Source organism: Gobius niger (genome assembly GCF_951799975.1).
Source record: "Gobius niger genome assembly, chromosome: 17".
Lineage (NCBI taxonomy): Eukaryota > Metazoa > Chordata > Actinopteri > Gobiiformes > Gobiidae > Gobius > Gobius niger.
Genome location: NC_136868.1, coordinates 7,026,968 through 7,047,106, shown reverse-complemented (window position 1 = coordinate 7,047,106; position 20,139 = coordinate 7,026,968). Strand labels below are relative to the sequence as shown.

The 20,139-nt window shown below is 40.2% G+C and overlaps 2 protein-coding genes across 2 annotated transcripts in view; both read left to right on the top strand.

Annotated features, from left to right (window-relative positions):
• ephx4 (epoxide hydrolase 4) overlaps positions 1-4,998 on the top strand; it is a 32,354-nt gene extending 27,356 nt beyond the window's left edge. Inside the window, exons 6-7 of the mRNA XM_079574974.1 lie at positions 1,417-1,565; positions 4,413-4,998. Coding sequence (XP_079431100.1) covers positions 1,417-1,565; positions 4,413-4,653 — 390 coding nt within the window. The 3' untranslated portion in view covers positions 4,654-4,998. The remainder of the gene's footprint in view (positions 1-1,416; positions 1,566-4,412) is intronic.
• A 6,831-nt stretch (positions 4,999-11,829) lies between these two features.
• btbd8 (BTB domain containing 8) overlaps positions 11,830-20,139 on the top strand; it is a 37,558-nt gene continuing 29,248 nt past the window's right edge. Inside the window, exons 1-5 of the mRNA XM_079574849.1 lie at positions 11,830-12,136; positions 14,549-14,667; positions 16,427-16,606; positions 18,137-18,240; positions 18,576-18,690. Coding sequence (XP_079430975.1) covers positions 14,564-14,667; positions 16,427-16,606; positions 18,137-18,240; positions 18,576-18,690 — 503 coding nt within the window. The 5' untranslated portion in view covers positions 11,830-12,136; positions 14,549-14,563. The remainder of the gene's footprint in view (positions 12,137-14,548; positions 14,668-16,426; positions 16,607-18,136; positions 18,241-18,575; positions 18,691-20,139) is intronic.

Genomic DNA, 20,139 nt, shown 5'->3' with positions numbered 1-20,139 from the left:
AAATGAGGAGAGCAGGAACATCATTTCCAAAAGTAAACGATCAAGCTCCTCCCCCTCCCTCCTGATTGGACCTGACAGGCTAGTTCACAGGCAGTGTTAATTTTGACAACATATTTTAATTTAGTTTTAGTCTTAGTCTTATGACTAAAATGTAATTTAATTTTAGTCGAGATTTAGTCAAACAAATCTTTTCAATTTTGGTCTAGTTTTAGTCGACTAAAATTGCAAGTAAATTTAGTCGACTAAATTTAAGACTAATTTAGTCGACTTTGCATTGATAATATTCATTATAATCATATTTAATCTTGTTCCTCTGCTTCATGGAGCTGCTCCACATTAACAAAGCTCAGAGCTGATCCTTTGGCAGTGAATTTAAATGATCTGAGGCTCTTTCAGACGGTCAATACAAGTTTGGATGATTTTTTTTCTCCTTTTCATTTTTATTTAGTCTTATTTTAGTCGACGAAAATATCTGGACATTTTAGTCATAGTTTTAGTCTCAAGAGAAACTTTTAATTTAGTTTTAGTACAATTTCAGTCGTCAAAAATAACACTTGGATTAAGACGAAATTAACACTGGAAAAGCTCATCTCATTGGTCGACGCGGGAGGACTAGACTCTGATTAGTTGCTGAGAGCCGGGAAGGAGGGACGTTTACAAAATTAACAAATATATATTATTACTTACTTTACATGAAAATGCAAGACCGGGTGGTCGATTTAAATCTGTAAAACATTTAGACTTCCAGACTATCACTTTAAGCTCATAGAGACAAAGAGACTGCACCAGATTCTAACTAAATAGCTCGTTGCATCCGTAGTCTCTGGATACAAAATGAATTAACAAAGCACCTTCTATAATAAATAGTACAACAACAATATGACAATGCTCTAAACGTCCCCCAGCATTAAACCCCATTGGCAGTCGCATCCGTCAGAGTCAGACAGTTTCACATCTATAATTAAACTAATTTTTGTTGCAGATTAGACTGAGCTTTTGTTTCCAGCTGGCGGCTTGTGTGCAGTATTTATAGATTATTGACAAGCTGAATAACCCTATAAACAGGCTTCAGACCGTTCCTCATCTATGTATAGCCTTGGATTCGGTCCCCATATGCTCGAGTTTCATCATTTTCCGAGCGATGGCGCAGCGTGTAATGTCGCAGAGCCAGCAGCTGAAGTCAGTGCCAGAGCTCACAGTGAGGCCAATAAAAGCTGAGCGAAGTGGCTTTTCCGAGTCCGTGCTGTGGACAACCTTCGATGCTGCAGGGCTAATGGCATCTACTGTACCTGTCTTAAGTGTTTCCTTTAAGATGGATAGAGAGAGGACCAGACGTTTCAATCCAAAGTCTCCATAATACAGTATATGATACAGTATAGTCAAGTAAAAATTGCTTGTTTATTGACTTCCTTTCAGGCTGTGAAGTCCCTGTTCACGAGTCGCAGCACTGGGATCGGGAGGAAGGGGCGCTGGCTGACCGTGGAGGAGATGGAGGCTTATCTCTACGCTCTGTCCCAGCCTGGAGCTCTGACCGGAGCACTCAACTACTACAGGAATGTCTTCAGGTGAAAACACATTACACAGCAGAGGCGCGGTCATGTGTACAGTAGAGTACATAAGTAGAAACAACCTTGTTCCTTGTTTTCCCAAAAACACATTCTTCTCTTAGCCAACGACTTTCCCCTCACAAATTAATGGAGCCAGGATCTATATTAAAGTATAGCAAGGTATGACGTGCCTGTCTCATTGCATTTACATCATTTTTATGTTTCTCTATCAATATCATATTTTAAGAGGAAGTTTAGTGGCCACTGGACGTGTATCTGGCCGCACACAAAAAGTAGAAACTTCACTGAATATGATTTAGCATTTAGCTCAGAGGACACTTTTAGACGCTAGCTATTATTATCTAATCCATCCGCATATGTAAGGATCAAACGCCGCTTCTCCTTTCCAGATTCTCGTCATAAAAGTAGTAAAGAGTGTAGTTAAAGCAGAGCTAGGTAACTCATGCCCCTAGAGGCCATAAGCGCAACTGCAGGTGTTGTAGCAAGTTGCGATTTTTGTAACTTATTAATTATCCGTGAGAGTAAATACAAAGCTGACAGAAAAGACAAAGGGAGAGAAGGATATTGTTCATCCAATTACACAATGGAAATAATTTTTTTTCACTCAAACCTGGCTGTAAATACTGTTTAAGTGGTGCTAGCCCGCAGTTAGCTTCGCCTGTTAGCCTGTTTCTTCTTCGTGATTCTATTAGTGTGTATTGGTTGCTCCGGTCCGGTGGCAGTCAAGTTGCAAGAGTGGTTTTCTGGCCAGAGACACCGGGGAGAGATGAAAGACCCTCCAATCATCCCATTCACACTTGTATTACTCCCAGAGGAACAACGGAAATGATTAATTAAGATAAACAAGTTACTTAGTATTGCTTTAATATTTAATAATGTAAAGAGTTTTGTATCAATGGGAGTGTAATAACCTAAAATAATGCTGCCTGTCTCTTTTCATTAGTTCTCTGTGAAATTATATTTAGGAAAATAGTGTAGTATATCGTATCACAATACTTTTTGCTGCAATACCAAGTATTGATGCTTTGTCGAGTAACACAAATACTTGTGTTTGGAGGCATGTTCATCCTGCACTCCTTTGTTTTCCAGTGACGGTGACACAGCACTTTGTTACATTTTGTGTTACTTTTCAATTTTAAGACTCATTTGATTTATAAACTTTGGACACACAAAACTGTTTGCTTTTTACACATTTTAAGGTGAACATATTATTTATCATAATTACTCACTGTATTGCAATGCGTATTGGATCGGCCCCTGGGTATCATGAAACGTATGATCAGATCATGACAAAAGTGTATCGTCCCAGCCCTATTATTTAGTATTATGCAAAATATTGAGAATGGATTACCAAACAGGACAGATGGTGAATATAGTGTGAAAGTATTGGCCGTTAAGGACTATTTCAGGGCATTTCTAAAAAGTGATTAAGTGATGAGTCCAGTGCAATCACCCCAAAATGCCTTTATGTTACTACTATTTGTCTTACTACAAACACAAATACTTATACCCATGTGCCTTTACCCAAAGAAACAACATTAGTATATCAAAAATGTCAGATTCTTTAAAGCAAGAACAAGCCAAACTGAGGAGCCCTCCATAACACAACTGTTCCTATTCATTTTTTATTGATGTCTTTTTGAATTAGCGTTCCATATTTCTCCGTGGCACAGATCCCACTCTGGCGATATCTGGGCGTGTGTATTTTCGACATGTGAGCCGGACATGCATGACTGAGTGTGCCATCTGCTCCCTCCACCGCCGCAGCGTAGGCCGAGTTATCTCGCTATGGCCCTTTTATTGGTTTACGTAAAACAAAACTTCACTGACCCATGGCCAATTAGAGCCCCCAGACAAGCGCACGCTCGACCCAAACGGAGGCAGGGACGCGCGGCGGCTAAGACGAGAAACCGGCCGCCATTTTGGGTCTTAGGCCTGAATGAACCCTTTTGAAAGTGTTTCCCTGTTTGCAGAGGACCTTCCAATTCCTAAATTATTAATAACATCACACCATGAAACAGCTGATACATGTAAATCAATGCGTTGCTGCAGTTTAATTAGCTCATAGAAATGCACATTGCTATATGGACACTTGCATATATATATAGAGGCTCAGACATTGATAAATAACAAGCTGTCTGTCGAACCTTCGAGACTAGAGGAAGTGTGAGCATAAATTAATAAAAGTCTGTGTTCATGAGGCACTTCAAGCATCCAGGCAGTCGAAGTGTTTTAAGTAACATGTCTCGTCTGTCTGAAAACTAATATACAGTCCAGTAATATCATACTATTGTAAATCCCAATGTATTTTACGACATTCTGTATCCACATCTTTTTAAAAACTGCACGGCCATCAGAAAATGGATGAAAATTGTCAATCTTCCACTACTTTTGCTCCAGCTGAAACCACTGCATTACCCGGGGTTCTCAAAGTGTGGTCCAGGTACAGCTGGAGGTGGTACACTGGCGCGCTCTAGTGGTCAAATACAGTCTTTGAAAGATGTACATTAAGTCACATTGATTAAACCAGATCAAATGCCAGTGTAGTGTTGATAGCATAAAATTCAATACGATCCCTGGTTTGAAATATGTAAAGAAATCTACACTTCCTTCTCAGTGTGCAACATCTGAGATTTAATATTTAATATATGCAGCAGATCATCGGCTCCGGAACTAAAAACAACAACTTTTACATTACACTGAAACATTAAAACTGATACAATTAAAATCCATGATTCGAACCCCCGACATTCTGGTCATGAGATGTCGCCCCAATGACCAATGTTGATTTGACGTTGATAACTGAACCATATTCCTCACCTGCTTGTCTCTCCTCTTTCCCAGCTCCCTCCCGCTGAGCTACAACCACGTCCGCTCTCCGGTGCTGCTGCTTTGGGGCGAGCGCGACGCCTTCTTGGAGCAGGACATGGCCGAAGCGTGCCGCGTATACATTCGAAACCACTTCAGACTCAACATCATCTCCGGAGCGAGTCACTGGCTGCAACAGGACCAGCCCGACATCGTCAACACGCTCATATGGACCTTCCTAAAAGAGGGAGAGGGGCGCAAAAGCTACAGGGACTGATGGATCCTTTTTGTTTGTTTCTTTTTACGCATTTGCTGCACTGGAATATGCCTGTGACTGTGAACCCGAGCAACACGGTGGTGACGCAATCAGACGAGGGAAGCGTCGGAAATGAAATGCATGCATTTAGATACAGCTAAAGAAAAGGGGTTTTATTTTGACTGTGACTTCAGATTAACTACACAGTTGCACAAAGCCATTTACAAGTTCAATATGCAGTTGGCCCCAGCATGTAGTGATTTTGGTCTGAAGTGAGGCTGCTCAAATATTTTAAAGGAACAGGCCACCGTTTTTCCATACTGAGATTTGTTCTTACCTGAGCTTAGACGAGTTGATACGTACCTGTCTGGTCTTTATGCGTACCCATGAAAGAGGGTGGTAGCTTCCAACTTCACCCCTATTTGGAGATATAGGAATACATTGAGAGAGGCCAAATGCTAACAACATCTTTGGTCTTTTTGCGTGACTGAGGCATGGGTACCAAGGGGCCCCAAGCAAGAATGTCGGTAGGGGGGGCCCCCTATGGTGGCCGCTCGGTGGGAGAGATTACGTCATTTGGGCAGGAGCGGGTCACCTGACAACTCCCATAATGCAGTTCTCTGCATAAGTTTTCCTCAGAACAGAAGGCTGAGGTTCTTTAGGTCATGAAGAGTGTCACAATAAACTGGTTTCACTATTAGAAATATAATCTGGTGGAGCCATGAGGAAGAAAGTCTGTCTGCTCATTATAAGTTAACATTAGGGAACCATGACTCACTGAAGCAGCAGCAGGATGGGGTTGAACAGCGCTACAAAACAGTGGTGGAGAGATGATGTAACTGCACCACCAAAATCATTAGTAAGACTGTGTATATCAAGCATAGACTGTCTGCTCACTCCTCCCCGTTTACCATAATGACCACGGTCGAGGGGGAATTCATGGAGGATTTACAGACATGTCCCTAAAAAGGACGTAAGGGCGGGATCTTCACTGTAGACTCGGCCCTTGCATGACGTGTAGCTCATGCTGCTCCAATACTAACAGTCCGAGCCTCATCAAAAATTCTTCTTACGAAAACCAGCCTGTTTTCATAAATTGTGACTAACCCAGCGTTATCTCAGGAGGAATATCTAGCCTCGTCTAGTGTTGAAAAAATTGAAACCAGGCGTTAAAGTTTTTAACGTGTCTAAACTCCAATGCTTTTCAATGGGGGCCTAGTGGCGATATGGAGGTACTACAGCAATGGCGGAGCAATGGCGGCCCCCAGTGTCGTGGTCATAAAGCAGAGCAGCCAGCGCCCATTGATATCAAGCTTTTACTGCAGGCGTCAGAAAAACGGTTTGGTACATTGGGGCCCTTGACTGTTGCGGGCCCCAGGCAGGCTACGCCTCCGACTGAGCTTAGACGAGCTGATACGTACCTGTCAGGTCTTTGTGCCCGTGGAAGAGCGTGGTAGCTTCCAACTTCACCCCCGTTTGGAGCTATAGGAATACATTATGAGAGGCCAAATGCTAGCAACATCTTCGGTCTTTTTGCGTGACACAAAGACCAGACAGGTACATATCAACTCGTCTAAACTCATGCAAGAACATATCTCAGTATGGAAAAACGGTGGCCTGTTCCTTTAAATTGTATCAAAATTTGAATCAACAAACCGACTGCAGTGGCATTTCCTATTATACAAATATTCTTAAACCCTCTACTATCATGCTCTGAAATGCATGGGAATCTAATAGTTTATTTCAGCGTTCTCTCTACTGCTTCTGCGCATGTTTACAATCAGCACAATGAACAAAGCGGAAAAAAAACAAAAACTAGGGATCGAATCAAAAACTTGCAGCCCGAGTCTTAAGGCAGCCATTTTTTTCTTATTGTAAGTTTCAGGTTAAGACATGGCACAAACCAAACTGGACCAATCAGCTGTGATACGTTTAGCTGAGACGTGCTTCTCTGAAAAACTGCATCGATCCCTCCTGCTGTCTCCCTGCGCGTTAGCCTCACAATGCTGCAGAACAAGCACTTTTTTCCAGATGTCACAAGCTCCTCAAAGTGCTTTGGTGGATGCCATTATCCTCCCGCTCTTACACAACATATTGACTTGCCCAAGGACATAAAGTTAGTATTTGGCTAATTCACACAAGACCTACAATGCTCTGCAACCACTGAACACAATGTTGTTGTCCGTCAAAAAGGCAAGGTGTAAGGCTTTCTGCATTTAACCCAGCTGTATCATTGTGCATGCATTTTTCACTGCAGTAACATGACCCTCCTGAGCCACCGTAAATCCATCCTTTTGATGATCTCTCTTTTGAAGATGTCTGATTTTTTTGAGACAGAAGCACACATGACTCGTGACACCAAGCTTTTGTTTTGGGAGGAGACATTATGCTTTATATTTGCTTTTTATATGAATACTTTGGGCATCTTTGCGTTGTTGTTGTTTTTTTTCCTTCCAGGTTTTATAACTTCTCGAGTTGTGCCGCAATTTATTTATACACTTTGCATTTGAAAACTAGTTTCGGATTCCCTCTGCTGGCAACAGTGGGGACAGGAGCTTTATGTAACGGCTAAACACGACACAGAGGTAGATGCTTTGTCTTGGAGAACGAGTCCTGTGAAATACAATAGACCCTTTCGCTGCTAATCATCAGTGACATCAGCTGGAGGCAGGAAGTGACCAAGAGAAATAAGATTAAACTAAAAGTAGCGATTATAAGTGTAAAACTACAACTAAATAATGTGGTCCTGTTGTGGTTTAAGGTGCAAGAACAAGAGGAATGACATTTGAGACGATAAAATAAGGTTTATTTGATATTTTCTACAAAAGTTAGACATTTGTTTATCGTTACTATGACAACAGCTATATGGTCATGTTTGAAAACAGTTAAGGGGGAAAACAATTTGGAGAAAAATCTAAACTTTCTTTTTAATTATTCAAAAACTACTTTAAAAGACGCTGAAATATGAATATAGTGGTTCAACAGCCGTTAAATACATAAATAATGGAGAATGCTAACTTGATGCTTCATGTTAGCATTGGGCTAATGCTAACGGTTAGCTAGTGCTAGCTACAACTGCCGTTTTTTCACTTCTACTGAACAATCTGCTGTGAGAAAATATCCATATGGGCCCGATTTACACTTGACTTTATTTATGTGTGATATGAAGTCCATATTTCACCACAAAATGGCTAAAAAGAGTGGAAAATTGTGTTTATCTGATGATTCTATTTTCCCCCCCAGGCAAAGCCACGCCCCCTTCTATGACGAGATGCCGTCTGTATATATGGTCATGTTTGAACAGTTTAGGGGGAAAACAATTTGGAGAAAAATCTAAACTTTCTTTCAATTATTCAAAAACTACTTTAACAAAAGCTGAAATATGAATATAGTTTTCTACTAAATACAGATACAAAGACATTGAGAGGAGCAAAGTGGTTCAACAGCCCATAAATAGAGTTCGGGAATGTGACGTCATATCGCTATGCATTATGGGATTAGCAGCAATTGTAAACAGTTAAAATACTTGAGTTATTGTTCACATTAAAACACTTGGACACTACAGTGAGTTAGATGTATTTACCAGCAGTATCTCAGCAGCTAACGGAGCTGTTCCACGGCTATTTTCTCCACTTTTTAATACTGTTTTTAGCTAATGTTAATCAATGGAAATGTATGCTAACAGCTGCAAAGATGGCTGATCTCCATGGTAACTGTAGACTTTCCCGAACTCTATACATAAATAATGGAGAATGCTAACTTGATGCTTCATGTTAGCATCGGGATCATGCTGACGGTTAGCTAGCGCTAGCTACAACTGCCATTTTTTTCGCCTCGACTGAACAATCTGCTGTGATAAAATATCAATATGGGTCAGATTTACACTTCACTTTATTTATGTGTGATAAATAAGTTCATATTACACCAGAAAATGGCTAAAAAGAGTGGAAACTCGTGTTTAAAGATTCTATTTTCCCCCTCGGCGAAGCCACGCCCCCTTCTATGACACGATGCCGTCTGTGTATATGAAAATAGATCGGACTTTAGCTTCCCGCCTCCAGCTAAGCCCGGAATGTTTACAAACAATTAAAGGGTCTATATGGACTCTAAAACATGCAGCAGCAATTTCAAGGTTCAAAAGCATTATGTAGAAGAGTGTTTAGTACTTAAACGTGTGCGAATGAAACAAACAAACATGCTGGTTTGTTTTTCATGAAGAAACAACATTATTACATGTTTAGCAGCGTAATACGGGCCTGTAATATCCGCCTTACAGTCTGCAGTGTTTGAAACGCGCGCGGATGGTGTGGCTTGTATTTCTGTGGTGCCTTCTTGAACTTGACGTGGAGAGCGAATGGGCTTTGTCTGCTGTAGCTTTCGACACTTTGCTCCACGCTCTAAATCAGGCACAGTTCTTTAATATCATCAGGTGTTGTCTAAAAACAAAAAACAAAAAAAGGATGTCTATGTTTTGTAATTTTTTCCTTCAAAGATTCAAATGTACACCGGATGTTGTTACTTGATTTTGCAATGTGGATGGTTTCCTGTGTTGGTGACATTTCCACAAAAATCCCACTTCAATTTTGACACTTTAAAGCGAGAATGCCGCTCTTATGAGGCCATTTTTGAAATGTCAACAACACAGAGAAATCAGATTTAGCGTTCTTGTGTAGAAACATTTGTGATGGACTTCTATTTTGTATCACTGCATTTTGGAAACTCACGGAGCCGGAACAATGCCATTTGATTTTATAAATAAAACAAAGTTGTGTCAATGTCTTTGTTCTAAAAGTGTTTTGGATATAAATGACAAGTTATTTTAGAAAAGGCATTTTGTATTCATGATCAACCCAGGCTTTAAAAAAAGATCTAAACTCAGCAGAAAAAGGAATGATTTGCAAAAGTGACAGTGCAGTTATTTGTAGCTTCTCCAACAAAGAGTGTTATTTCTAGTGGACCATATTTCTTTTATTTGTAAGACCTCTTTGCAAGGATGTATTTTTGATTCTATCTTTTTTCCATCAGCCTTTTGAGTCAATATTGAATTGTACTTTTACCATCCTAAAAACGTATATGCAGAGTAAAAAGACTTTGAGTTTCGAATCGCGACTGTCGTGTCCTTGGGGAATACACTTTGCATGAGTGAATGTTGTGTGTGAGCGAGTGGTGGGTGGTTGGAGGGGGCAGATTGGTAACCTCACAGCTTCCCCAGGGCAGCCAACAATGGTTACTTAAGTGTGGAGTTAATGAATGACTACAGTGTAGCACTTACAGAAACGTGTGACACTCAGCTTGTAAAGCACAATGCAAGTGTAAGCCACTATATACTAGTATATACCGTTCAAAAGTTTGGGGTCACTTAAAATCCTTTTTTTGGAAAAAAAAAGCTCAGATTTTTTCGATGAGGATGACATTAAATGAATCAGAAGTACAGTCTAGACATTGTTAATGTCGTGAATGCCCAGTCTAGCTGGAAACGGGTGATTTTTAATGGAATATGCAGAGGCGTATTTCTAGCAGCCATCGTTTTCTAATGGTACATTGTGTTAGCTAATCGTGTTACAGGGAAATTGATGATGAGAAAACCCTTGCGCAATTATTCTAGCACTGCTGAAAACGGCTGTGCTGATTAGAAAAGCTATATATAAAACTTTGTTTTGTTCTTTTCCCCTACAATTTCCAGCTATCCATTTTCTTCCACTTGTCCATTGCCCCCTATGTCTCCTCCTACAGGTGATGGGTCCACAGAAGAGGGGCAAATACAATTTTATCTATTTATAATCTTTTTTTTTTTTTAACTGCAGAAAGTCCATATTGGTCCTTAAGAAAACAGCTTTTTAAAAGTAAACAAACAGCAAGTTTGTGAGCTAAAGACATTTGAGACAGACAACTTTCTTCTTCTGAAACACTGAAGAGGCACCAAGAGCCCCACCTGCAGCACAGTGGAGGTGTCACAGGAGGCGCTACAGGTGAGCGGAGGGAGCTGCCCAGGAGGAAGAGGAAGGAGTTGACCAGTGCAGGACACCACGCTCTGAAACAGGGACAAACCCATGCGGTGCTGCACCGTTTCAGAGGATCAGAGGAGACTGAAGGCTGTCAGCCAGGTTTCCTCCGGGTGCTACAGTTTCCACTACCTCCAAAAACACGCTGGTCAGGTTGGCCCACAGTGGCGCCGCGGCTCAATCGCAGCAGCTCGCGACAGTTGTACAATGACAAATAAAAACTTTTTCTTTTTTTTTTTTCCTTTATTGCAAAGTCAATTAACAATGTATCTGAATCAAAAAGGCAATACAAATGCTGCTGTGCAGGAAAACCTAAGCAGCACAAAAAAATGAACGAAAAAAATAAATAAACATTTGTGCTACAATAACAAAAGGGCATCAGCTCATATATACAGACAATTTTTCACATAGTTTTTTTTACACTCTAGAATTTTAAGAGACTTATACAAGGACATCAGTTCATTTTTAACACAATTGGGGTTTACATTCAAGAATCTACACCTAGGTAAACAAAATGTACTCAAAGTTATACATATATATATATATATATATATATTTTTAAATCTTTCATAAATACACCAAATTTGACACAATTATAATCTGGCATGGGTACATTGCCCATTACCTTCAACCAATTACATAAATCGACCCAAAATGTCTTCACATTGCTACATTCATGACGAATAAAGCACGAACTTGATAATCTTTTGCTATTCTCTGAATTGTCCCTCAATTTGAAGTTCCAACTGATGTTATTACTTGATTTGTGCATTCATTTGAGGAATCTGCATAGCCTCTATTGCAGCTATATTTAGTTTGCGGATTTATTTGGACCCATTGGACCCCATCATCAACTCCACTCTTGTTTTGAAGTCAGTATGGATGGACCATCATTGATACTCTGACATCAGCCACTGGACGTGCCACTGTACTGTTGCCTTCGAACACTTTCAGAAATACAGTTTCTCACTCCTCCGTCGCTCTTTTACGAGAATAAGCATTAACATCTTTCTTCCTATATAATTCTTTATGTTACTTCATGGTTAAAACACACTATTTTCATGCATAAAATTCAAAGTCAACCATAAATTGGCTTCACGAAACGCACATAAAGAACCAAAACGGTTACTTTCCGAGTTTTTCTTAGACCTTTGAACGTATCGCGGGTGTATCCATGTCTTTGCGCATGCGCTGTAGTCTCCGGGTAGAGCGAGGTGAACAGCGTGAGCAGAGATGTCAACAACAGCGGGCAGTGGGTCAGCGCCTTTATAAAACCCCCAGAGGAACTTGTGCAGCCTGAGCGTTTATATTTTGCACTTTGGTCTACCATTATTCGTCATCTCAGCTCATTTGATCCGGGACTGAGCTCCAAACGTCAGCAAAAATGTAGCGATGGAAGAAGCGTGATGCTAGCTGTCCGGAAAAAATTAAAGTGCTTCAATCATTTTTTCCCGATTGAACGGACGGGACCAAGAGGAACAAGTGCAGTTCTCAATATCATGGTAGGTTCAAGCGTAAATAATGATTTCATGTTGGATAGATTAGAGATTATGTGTGAAGTCCTTGCTAAATCTAATGATGCTATGACATGATAGTGATGCAGCTACACGCCCAGCAGCCATGATTGTGTTCTGTTTCTAAAGCTCTCTTTGTACGTTGTCATACACGCCCTATTTTACATACAAAAGTTAATCAGAAATGTGATCTTTCTGGCTATAGTCTGTCTTAGACGCACGATTCAATTTGTCATTGGTGTGTTGCAAAACAGCGACTCACCTGGGGAAAACGCGTAACAAGAGAAGCGAGAGCATCCCTCCAGAGAAATGCTTTTTTGTAGCGTACAGGGCCTCCCCAGGTAACAATTTTATGTTTTTAGATAGTTTTTTTTTTTTTTTAAGTTATGGGAACGTTGCCTACTGCCTAGATGTTATTTTTGGTTATTTCGTGGTTATAGAGTTCGGGAATGTGATGTCATATCGCTAAGCATTATGGGATGAGCAGCAATTGTAAACTAATGGAGATTTTAAAAGTTTAAATACTGGAGTTATTGTTCACATTAAAACACTTGGGCACCACAGTGAGTTAGATGTATTTACCATCAGTAACTCGGCTGCTAACAAAGTTGTTCCACGGCTATTATCTCCACTTTTTATACTGTTTTAAGCTAATGTTAGTCAATGGAAATGTATGCTAACAGCTGCAAAGATGGCGAATCTCCATGGTAACTGTGAAATTTCCCGAACTCTAAAGAGAATGGAAAGTTTTCTCAACGTTTATACAACGTCATTCGTTCTTAATTTAATGGCAACCTTCAGGAAACGTTTTACTAACCTTATATTTTGGTTATTTTAACGTTCCCCTAACCTTGATTTCCTGCAACCAAGGCCGGATTTATGCAGGGGCTTACAGGGGCTAAGTCCAGGGGGCAGCAGGTTGAGGGGCCCCTGGGCACAAGGAGAAAAGGAGAGAGTTGCAGACTCCCTCACATGTAAGGCAGATGACTAAACCAGTTCTAAACAAGGTTTGCGCCATTTTCATTCAGTTGACACAGGGGAAAAAATATGCACCTGTTCTGTTAAAATGCATGAGAATGTGGGAGGAGCCCCCCTTTTAAATGTGTCCCCCCACCATTCTGGCAGTAGTAAAGGTTCTTCCAAGAGGGCCATGGAGCTCAAATTGGGGTCATTATGTTAGACTGTTTTTGCTGCATGTTCAAAAAACAAACATTATTTTATCTAACGATACATTTGTGGGCTCAGTATTCAGTCTGTGCATTTATTAGCATTTTTCACCCTATCTTTTCTTTGGAAAACCTTTTTATTCTTTTTTTTACCTGAAGCAAACTGGGTTACATTATATTTCATGTTTGCTTGTGTAGGAATTTTAAGATATAAGAGAATGCACTTTTTAACCTTTTAACCCCCTCCTGAACCGAGCACATTTTCTCCAGTTTGAAAAAGTGTCAAAAATTAGACGAAAACAAGGATGAAAATGCAACAAAAGATCCACAAAAACGTGACATACAAGCAATGAAAAAGTGACAAAATGTGTGATGAAAACGCACCTTACTTTATGGATTGGGGTAAAGCTGAACTGGAGATAATGCGCTTAGTTTAGGCGTTTTTTAAGAGGTTAAAACAAAGATATCTCTCATTGTTAAGCTGTAGAGTTGCTTGGTATCTTTTTAGCCAATAATATCGTTTATTTTGATATTTTCCTGCCTCAATATATCGCTCTTCAAATTTGATAATGTGACTGTCCTAACAGGGCCTGCTGTGTAGTTTACTAACTACATTATTGTTTATTTCATTACATTTATTACATTGTTTATAATTTACATTCAGCCAAGAACAGCCAGACTACGTAATGAAAATGCCATTCGAATATTCTCCATTTCTCAGAACATCAAGCTTGTGGGTTGGCAGTGGCCCTTGTGTTTGTCATAGTCCACAGTTGATACAATTTAACTGAAAGAGCATTTGTTCTGATAAACCTCAAGCTTAAGGCAAACTGTCTGCTCCAAGTTCTTCAAGTGCTTTTGAATAATACAACTATTGTGTTTATTTCTGTTTTATGGCTATCAGATGCCAGATTTGTTGGAACTGCGGTTCAAGGTTCAGATTCAGTGGTTAGCGCTCTCGGCTCAAGAGGGGCTTGATTCCTGGGTCGGAGCTGTCTGCAAACAAGTTGTGACAGATTTCTCTCCTTATACTCAAACCATGAATGGATCCTTCTGTAAAGTGGTATAGGCTTAAGTCATACCCATTTCAAAACAATAAAAGTTGAATGTACGAGTTGAAATGATCTGGAAGAATACAAAGCTTCAAAATGTGCATTATTATTCACTCACATGTTACTCTCTCTCCACTCATTTCAATCCTTTCTAAAGTTAGTTACTTATTTGTCTTTGCCAGAGATCATAAAAAGCCATGATCACGTCGGAGACTGCGAGAGAGTTTCAGGCCAAAGAGCGGCGGTTCAAAGAGCAGCTGAGGAGATGCCTGTCGTCAGCGCTGTCGGCAGATCTCAACAGGTAAAACAAAGGCTCCTGATCGTCACCTAATGCACTAAACAAATAACAAAAGTCCAGTCAATACCGAGAATTATCTGGGTGTGTAACTGTAGTGTCGTAATGCCTTGTCATGTTGAAAGTTTAAAGGCACACACACAAACTGATAGCTTTGAAAATAATATCCGTTCATATTGGGCGTTGCCAGTGCATGATTTGCAAGAGACCAGTGACCTTGTGGATGCAGTTACTCCATTATTCCACTAGTGGTCCCCACAGGGTCACCATCACTTGTCTTCATGATGAATTGCTGCACTGCTGGAGAGAATGCTTACTAGTCCATTTCGCCCAATTTCCACCACAGCTTCAGGGGATGACCTATTCCAAAAACATCATGTTGTCTCTTCCAGTAATAAAGAGCTCCTCGAGGGCTGTGCTGCCAAATTATTGTTATCGCAATAGTCGATGACCCAATTTCCATAACGCAACAAGCCACAATATAGATTTATACATTTTTTAGTCATGATTTTCCTGAATTTGTTTAATTTTTGCCTTGTTTTGGTCGTATTTTGGTATTTTTTGTTTTTTAACCTCTTGCCCGCCACCTTAACATGTGCATTTTCTCCATTTTGGCTTTATCCAAATTTAAAAGCTTCTCGACTGGTGAGCAACAGTGCCTCATTTGAAAGCTAAGATTGACAAAACTGATCTCAACTTTTTTGTTGTGTTGTTGCAGCAGTTTTGTCACATTTTTTTCGTAGTTTTTTGTCAGGTTTTATTGTTTTTTCATTGCTTCTCTGTCACTTTTTTGTGTCACTTTTTTGTGGCTTTTTATATTGCTTTTTAGTTTTGTTTTTGTCACTCTTTCGGGGCTCTTTTGTCACATTTTTGTTGCTTATTTTTCGTTGCTATATTGACGTTTTTTTCAAGAAGCTTTTAGATTTGGATGAAGCCAAACTGGAGAAAATGTGCTCAGGTCAGATGGGGGTTGAGAGGTTAAATTCAGTGGATTATACTGTCTTATTAAATCCCTTATTTGTTTTTACTGGTTAGCAATATATCACAATCATTTTACTCAATAAACTCATGTTGCGCTGCCCTAATCTCTTCTATACACGTGTTTCTTGTGTTTTATAACCATTACCCACTGGTGGTGTTTTCATGTCCTAATTTTTCACTATAGAACTCAAAAACAAACCTCCCAGCTCCTTTGGCTCACATGGACAGCGCAGTGCGAAGTCACAAGGCGTCTTATCCATTCAGGCTGTCCAAAGTTTATCCACACAGTCAGCGTTCGGACACTCTCTTGCCCCAGTAGCCCAGAGCTGTGCACTTTTGGGTCACCGAGATTATCCACCGAAGCAGGAGCTAATGATAAGGAAGAGGCCACTAGAAAATAGGCCATCACATCCGATCCGTTTGACACGGTTGATTTGTCATAGTGTGGTGTCAGTGTTTTCAGACTTAGAGCTGAGCAATGTTGGAAAAAATGGTTCTCGTGGATTTTCTGACAAATAATTGTTAATAGATTGACAATATCGTGTTAGAAAAGATTCACCTTCAGCTCAAACTAAATTTAACACGACTAGGAGCGTTACTAGGAGAGGAGACGAAAATATTAAATATGAAAACTACTTTAAGATTCATTTGCATTTCAGAATGTTTGTGAAAGTACTGTAAACTTCCGAGTTATCAGGTTCATAAGATCTTTTGGAGAGAAACTGAGACATTGCATCTGTGAGTGCCTATTTGCTGTTCAAACCCTCGTGTTGTGTGCCCTCAGGCTGCTTCAGGAGGAGATGGAGGCGGATGTGACCCTGTGCACGAGTGCTGGCTCACTCAGGGCACACAGAGCGGTGCTTTTGGCCCGGGCGCCTCGTCTCCTGAAGGGACAGTCCCGCACAGACCCGTCCTCTGTCCACGTGCCTGGACACGACCTCTCAGGGGTCCAAGAACTCATCAGGTACTACAGAAAGGGACAATGTCAAACAATCACAGAGAGGTTTATCTCTTTGATGCCTTCACTTAGTCTTTAGAGTGGAAGAATAACTTTGATACAATCTGAAAAATTTGATACACTGAGCTAAAGTGACTATTTACTTAGAAATAAGTAGAATTTATTTGTTTGTAGTTTTAGTTAAAGCAGTACTAAGTAACGTGTTTACCTTAATAAATCCTTTCCGTAGTCCCTGTGGGGGTAATACAAGTGTTTATGGGATGATTGGAGGGTCTTTCATCTCCCCCTGGTGTCTCTGGACAGAAAAACATGTTTGCAACTTGTCTGCCACCGGTCCGGAGAAAGCAATACACACTAATGGAATCACGAAGAAGAAGCTAACATGCTAACGGGCAAAGCTAACTGCGGGCTAACGTCACTTTAAACAATATTTACAGCCAACTTTGAGTGAACAAAATATTTCCATTGTATAATTGGATGCACAGTAACCCTCTCTCCCTACGCCTTTCCTGTCAGCGTAGTATTTACTCTCCAAGACAATTAAGAAGTTAAAAATCGTAACTTGCTGCGACACCTGCAGTTGCGCTTATGGCCTCTAGGGGGAAGAGTTACTTAGTACTGCTTTAACTCACTAAAACATTTAGATATTAAAAACTCATTCCTAACCCAATGCTTCACCTTGTAAGTGCTACACTGTCAAAAATGTTGCCCTAAAAATGTCACACGCTCTCAATATTTTGCCGGTTCACCTTTAGCTTTGATTACAGCATGCATTCGCAGATTTTTACAGGTGCAAAAGAAGCTCAAATCGTTCTTCTTTTACAACAACCTGCACAACTCAATATTTACAACAATTGTTTTACAAACTATGAATGTCTTTCCACAATATACACATCACGGCCATAGAAATCCAGCGACAATAATGTTACTGATTGTTTAAATTATAATTAATATCCAGCTCTATAGTTTGTGAAGACCATGTTTTTATACATAGATTTAAATTGGCTAACTGTGGTACATTTCTTGAGTGACACATTCAGGCTATTCCATAGTTTTACGCCGCAAACAGCAAGGCAGAAACTCCTCCTAGTGGATCGGACAACTAGAGTTTTGAAATTCATTAATCTATACCCTTCCTCCTGTTGTCGAAAGAAATCCTGAATACTGGCTGGTAATAGATCATTTTTAGCTTTAAACATCATTATTGCGGTGAAATAATTGATTAGATCCTTCAGTTTAAGTAGATTTGACTTTAGGAAAAGAGGGTTAGTTCCATATGGCGACTTTATTTGGTCAGGCAGTATTTCACAACTTTCACTTAGTAATACTGTCACAGTAATGTAAACGGCAATAAAAAGGCTTAACAGTTAGATGAACAAAAGTATTTTTTGCTCTTATAATATGCTCAAGGGCAAAACTAATTATGTTCCACTTCTAGAAATAGTAAGGTACAGGGCCTTAAAGCTCTCACGACTTCCGAGGTTCTGTTTAATGAAAGTGATAAAGAGTTTAAATGAGCCTATATTGTCCCAACAGACGAGTCTACACAGCGGAGCAGAGTATGCGCTCAGGGGACGTCCTCCCAAACGGGGCCGGGTCTGGTCCAGATGTTTCACACCTTCACAGCTCCACTCACTCCGGTACTAACACATTCACACTGTTTTCTTTGGACACCATAAAAGTCAGTTTAGGAGCAGCCTTTATATGATATTTTCAACATACAGTATATCATCAAGAGTAGGAATATTGTCAGGAGATGAGCTCAGTGAGGCATGTTTTTTCAGTAGTAGCCATAACAAAATTGCAGTGATAAATTTAAAAAAAAGTAGAACTTATATGTGTGTAATTAATATTCTCACTATACCAGCAGGTGTAATAATGTTCTACTCCAGCACCTTTGTTGAAGTGATTACCCAGTGTCCCCCATGCTTTCCTGTTTATGGATATTATTTATTATATGTGTCTCTCTGCACAGACCGCGTCCCGGAGCCGGCCTCTGGACTCGGGGCCGACCTCTTGTCTCTGTATCAGCGCAGACAGCAGTGTGACATCACCATCCAGGTCTCCGAGCAGCTCTTCTCCTGCCACAGGTACTGCCTCACACACGAGTTTAATATAAAACAAACTCCGCACGCTGTGGCTGGCTGCTTCTGTTTGGTTATGAATCCCAAAGCTATGGAAATGTTTTGTTTTGGGGGAGTTTTGAAAAGAGCGGATGTGATAAAAGTCAGTGTTTTTATGTATTAATGTATTAAAGATGATTAAACTCATCTAGACAAGGCAAGGCAAGGTAACTTTATTTATACCGCGCATTTCGTACACAAGGCAAGTCAATGCGCCTACCTTACACATGGTTAGAAAATGCTATATTTATCCCCAACAGTTTAACTCTCTGATTTTCAAGGGATCTCCCCATAAGCCCCTCTCACTCCCTCCTCTTCTTGTTCCCCTTCACAGTGCAAGTACTGTTATGGCGAGTATTTTTACACTGCGATGAAAGGATTAGGCTCGAGAGGGTAGGAAGACATTTTCTAGAGACGTAGGACCTATTGGTAAAACCTCAGGAGGAGCTTTTTGGGAGCTGCTGCTGAGGTGCTAAGAATAGCCACTGGTGAATAAAGATGCGCTAGTGACTCAAAACATAACTCCAGGTCTGTTTTTGATGAGTGAACAACTTTGTAACACGGTTAAAAGCTCTAAAAGTGTATTTTGCATGATGCTCTCCTTTGGGGGATTGGGTACGGCTCCCTGTAACCTGTTGTTGATTTGAATTTTGCAGTGGAAAATCTTCTCCAGCACAGAAATACTTTTTCCTACAGAGCTCACTACAGTATAAAAATAAACAGCGTTGTGTTTGACAGACAGGGTACCTACAGTATACATTTTAGAATGATTGCTTAATGACTTTTTGAGATTTATCGTAGCCCCACTCTAGAACCGCCCCAGCTGGTCGGCTCATGTAAGCGTCTATAATGTGGGCGAAAACGCATTGGTGACATTTCACGTAGAACTCAACAAGCAGCCATTCTGGATTATGTTTATAACACTATAACCACCAGCCTTAAGCAAGTGCATTTTCTCCAGTTTGACTTTACCCAAATCTAAAAGCTTCTTGACTGCAGCTTGTAGCCTATAGGCCAGTGTAATGCCTCATTTAAAACCTACGACTTTGAAAAACTGATGTTAAAGGATCTTTTTCCTTCCGTTGTTGCCTTGCTGTTGTCACTTTTTTTGTCACATTTTTGCTGCTCTTTTGTGACTTTTTTGTTGCACTTTTGTGGATTTTTTCTTGCACTTTCATTTGTATTTTTGTCACTTTTTAGCTGCACTTTCATTGCTTTTTGTCACTTTTTTGTTGCTCTTTTATGTTTTTTTTGGCACTTTCTTGTTTCATTTTTCCTCGTTTTTGTTGCTCTTTTGACGATTTTTTTCAAGCAGCTTTGAGATCTGGGTAATGCCAAACTGGAGAAAATGTGCTGGGTTCAGGTGGGGGTTAAGAGGTTAACCTCTTGGGGTGAGACATTCAGAGCCAAACCGAG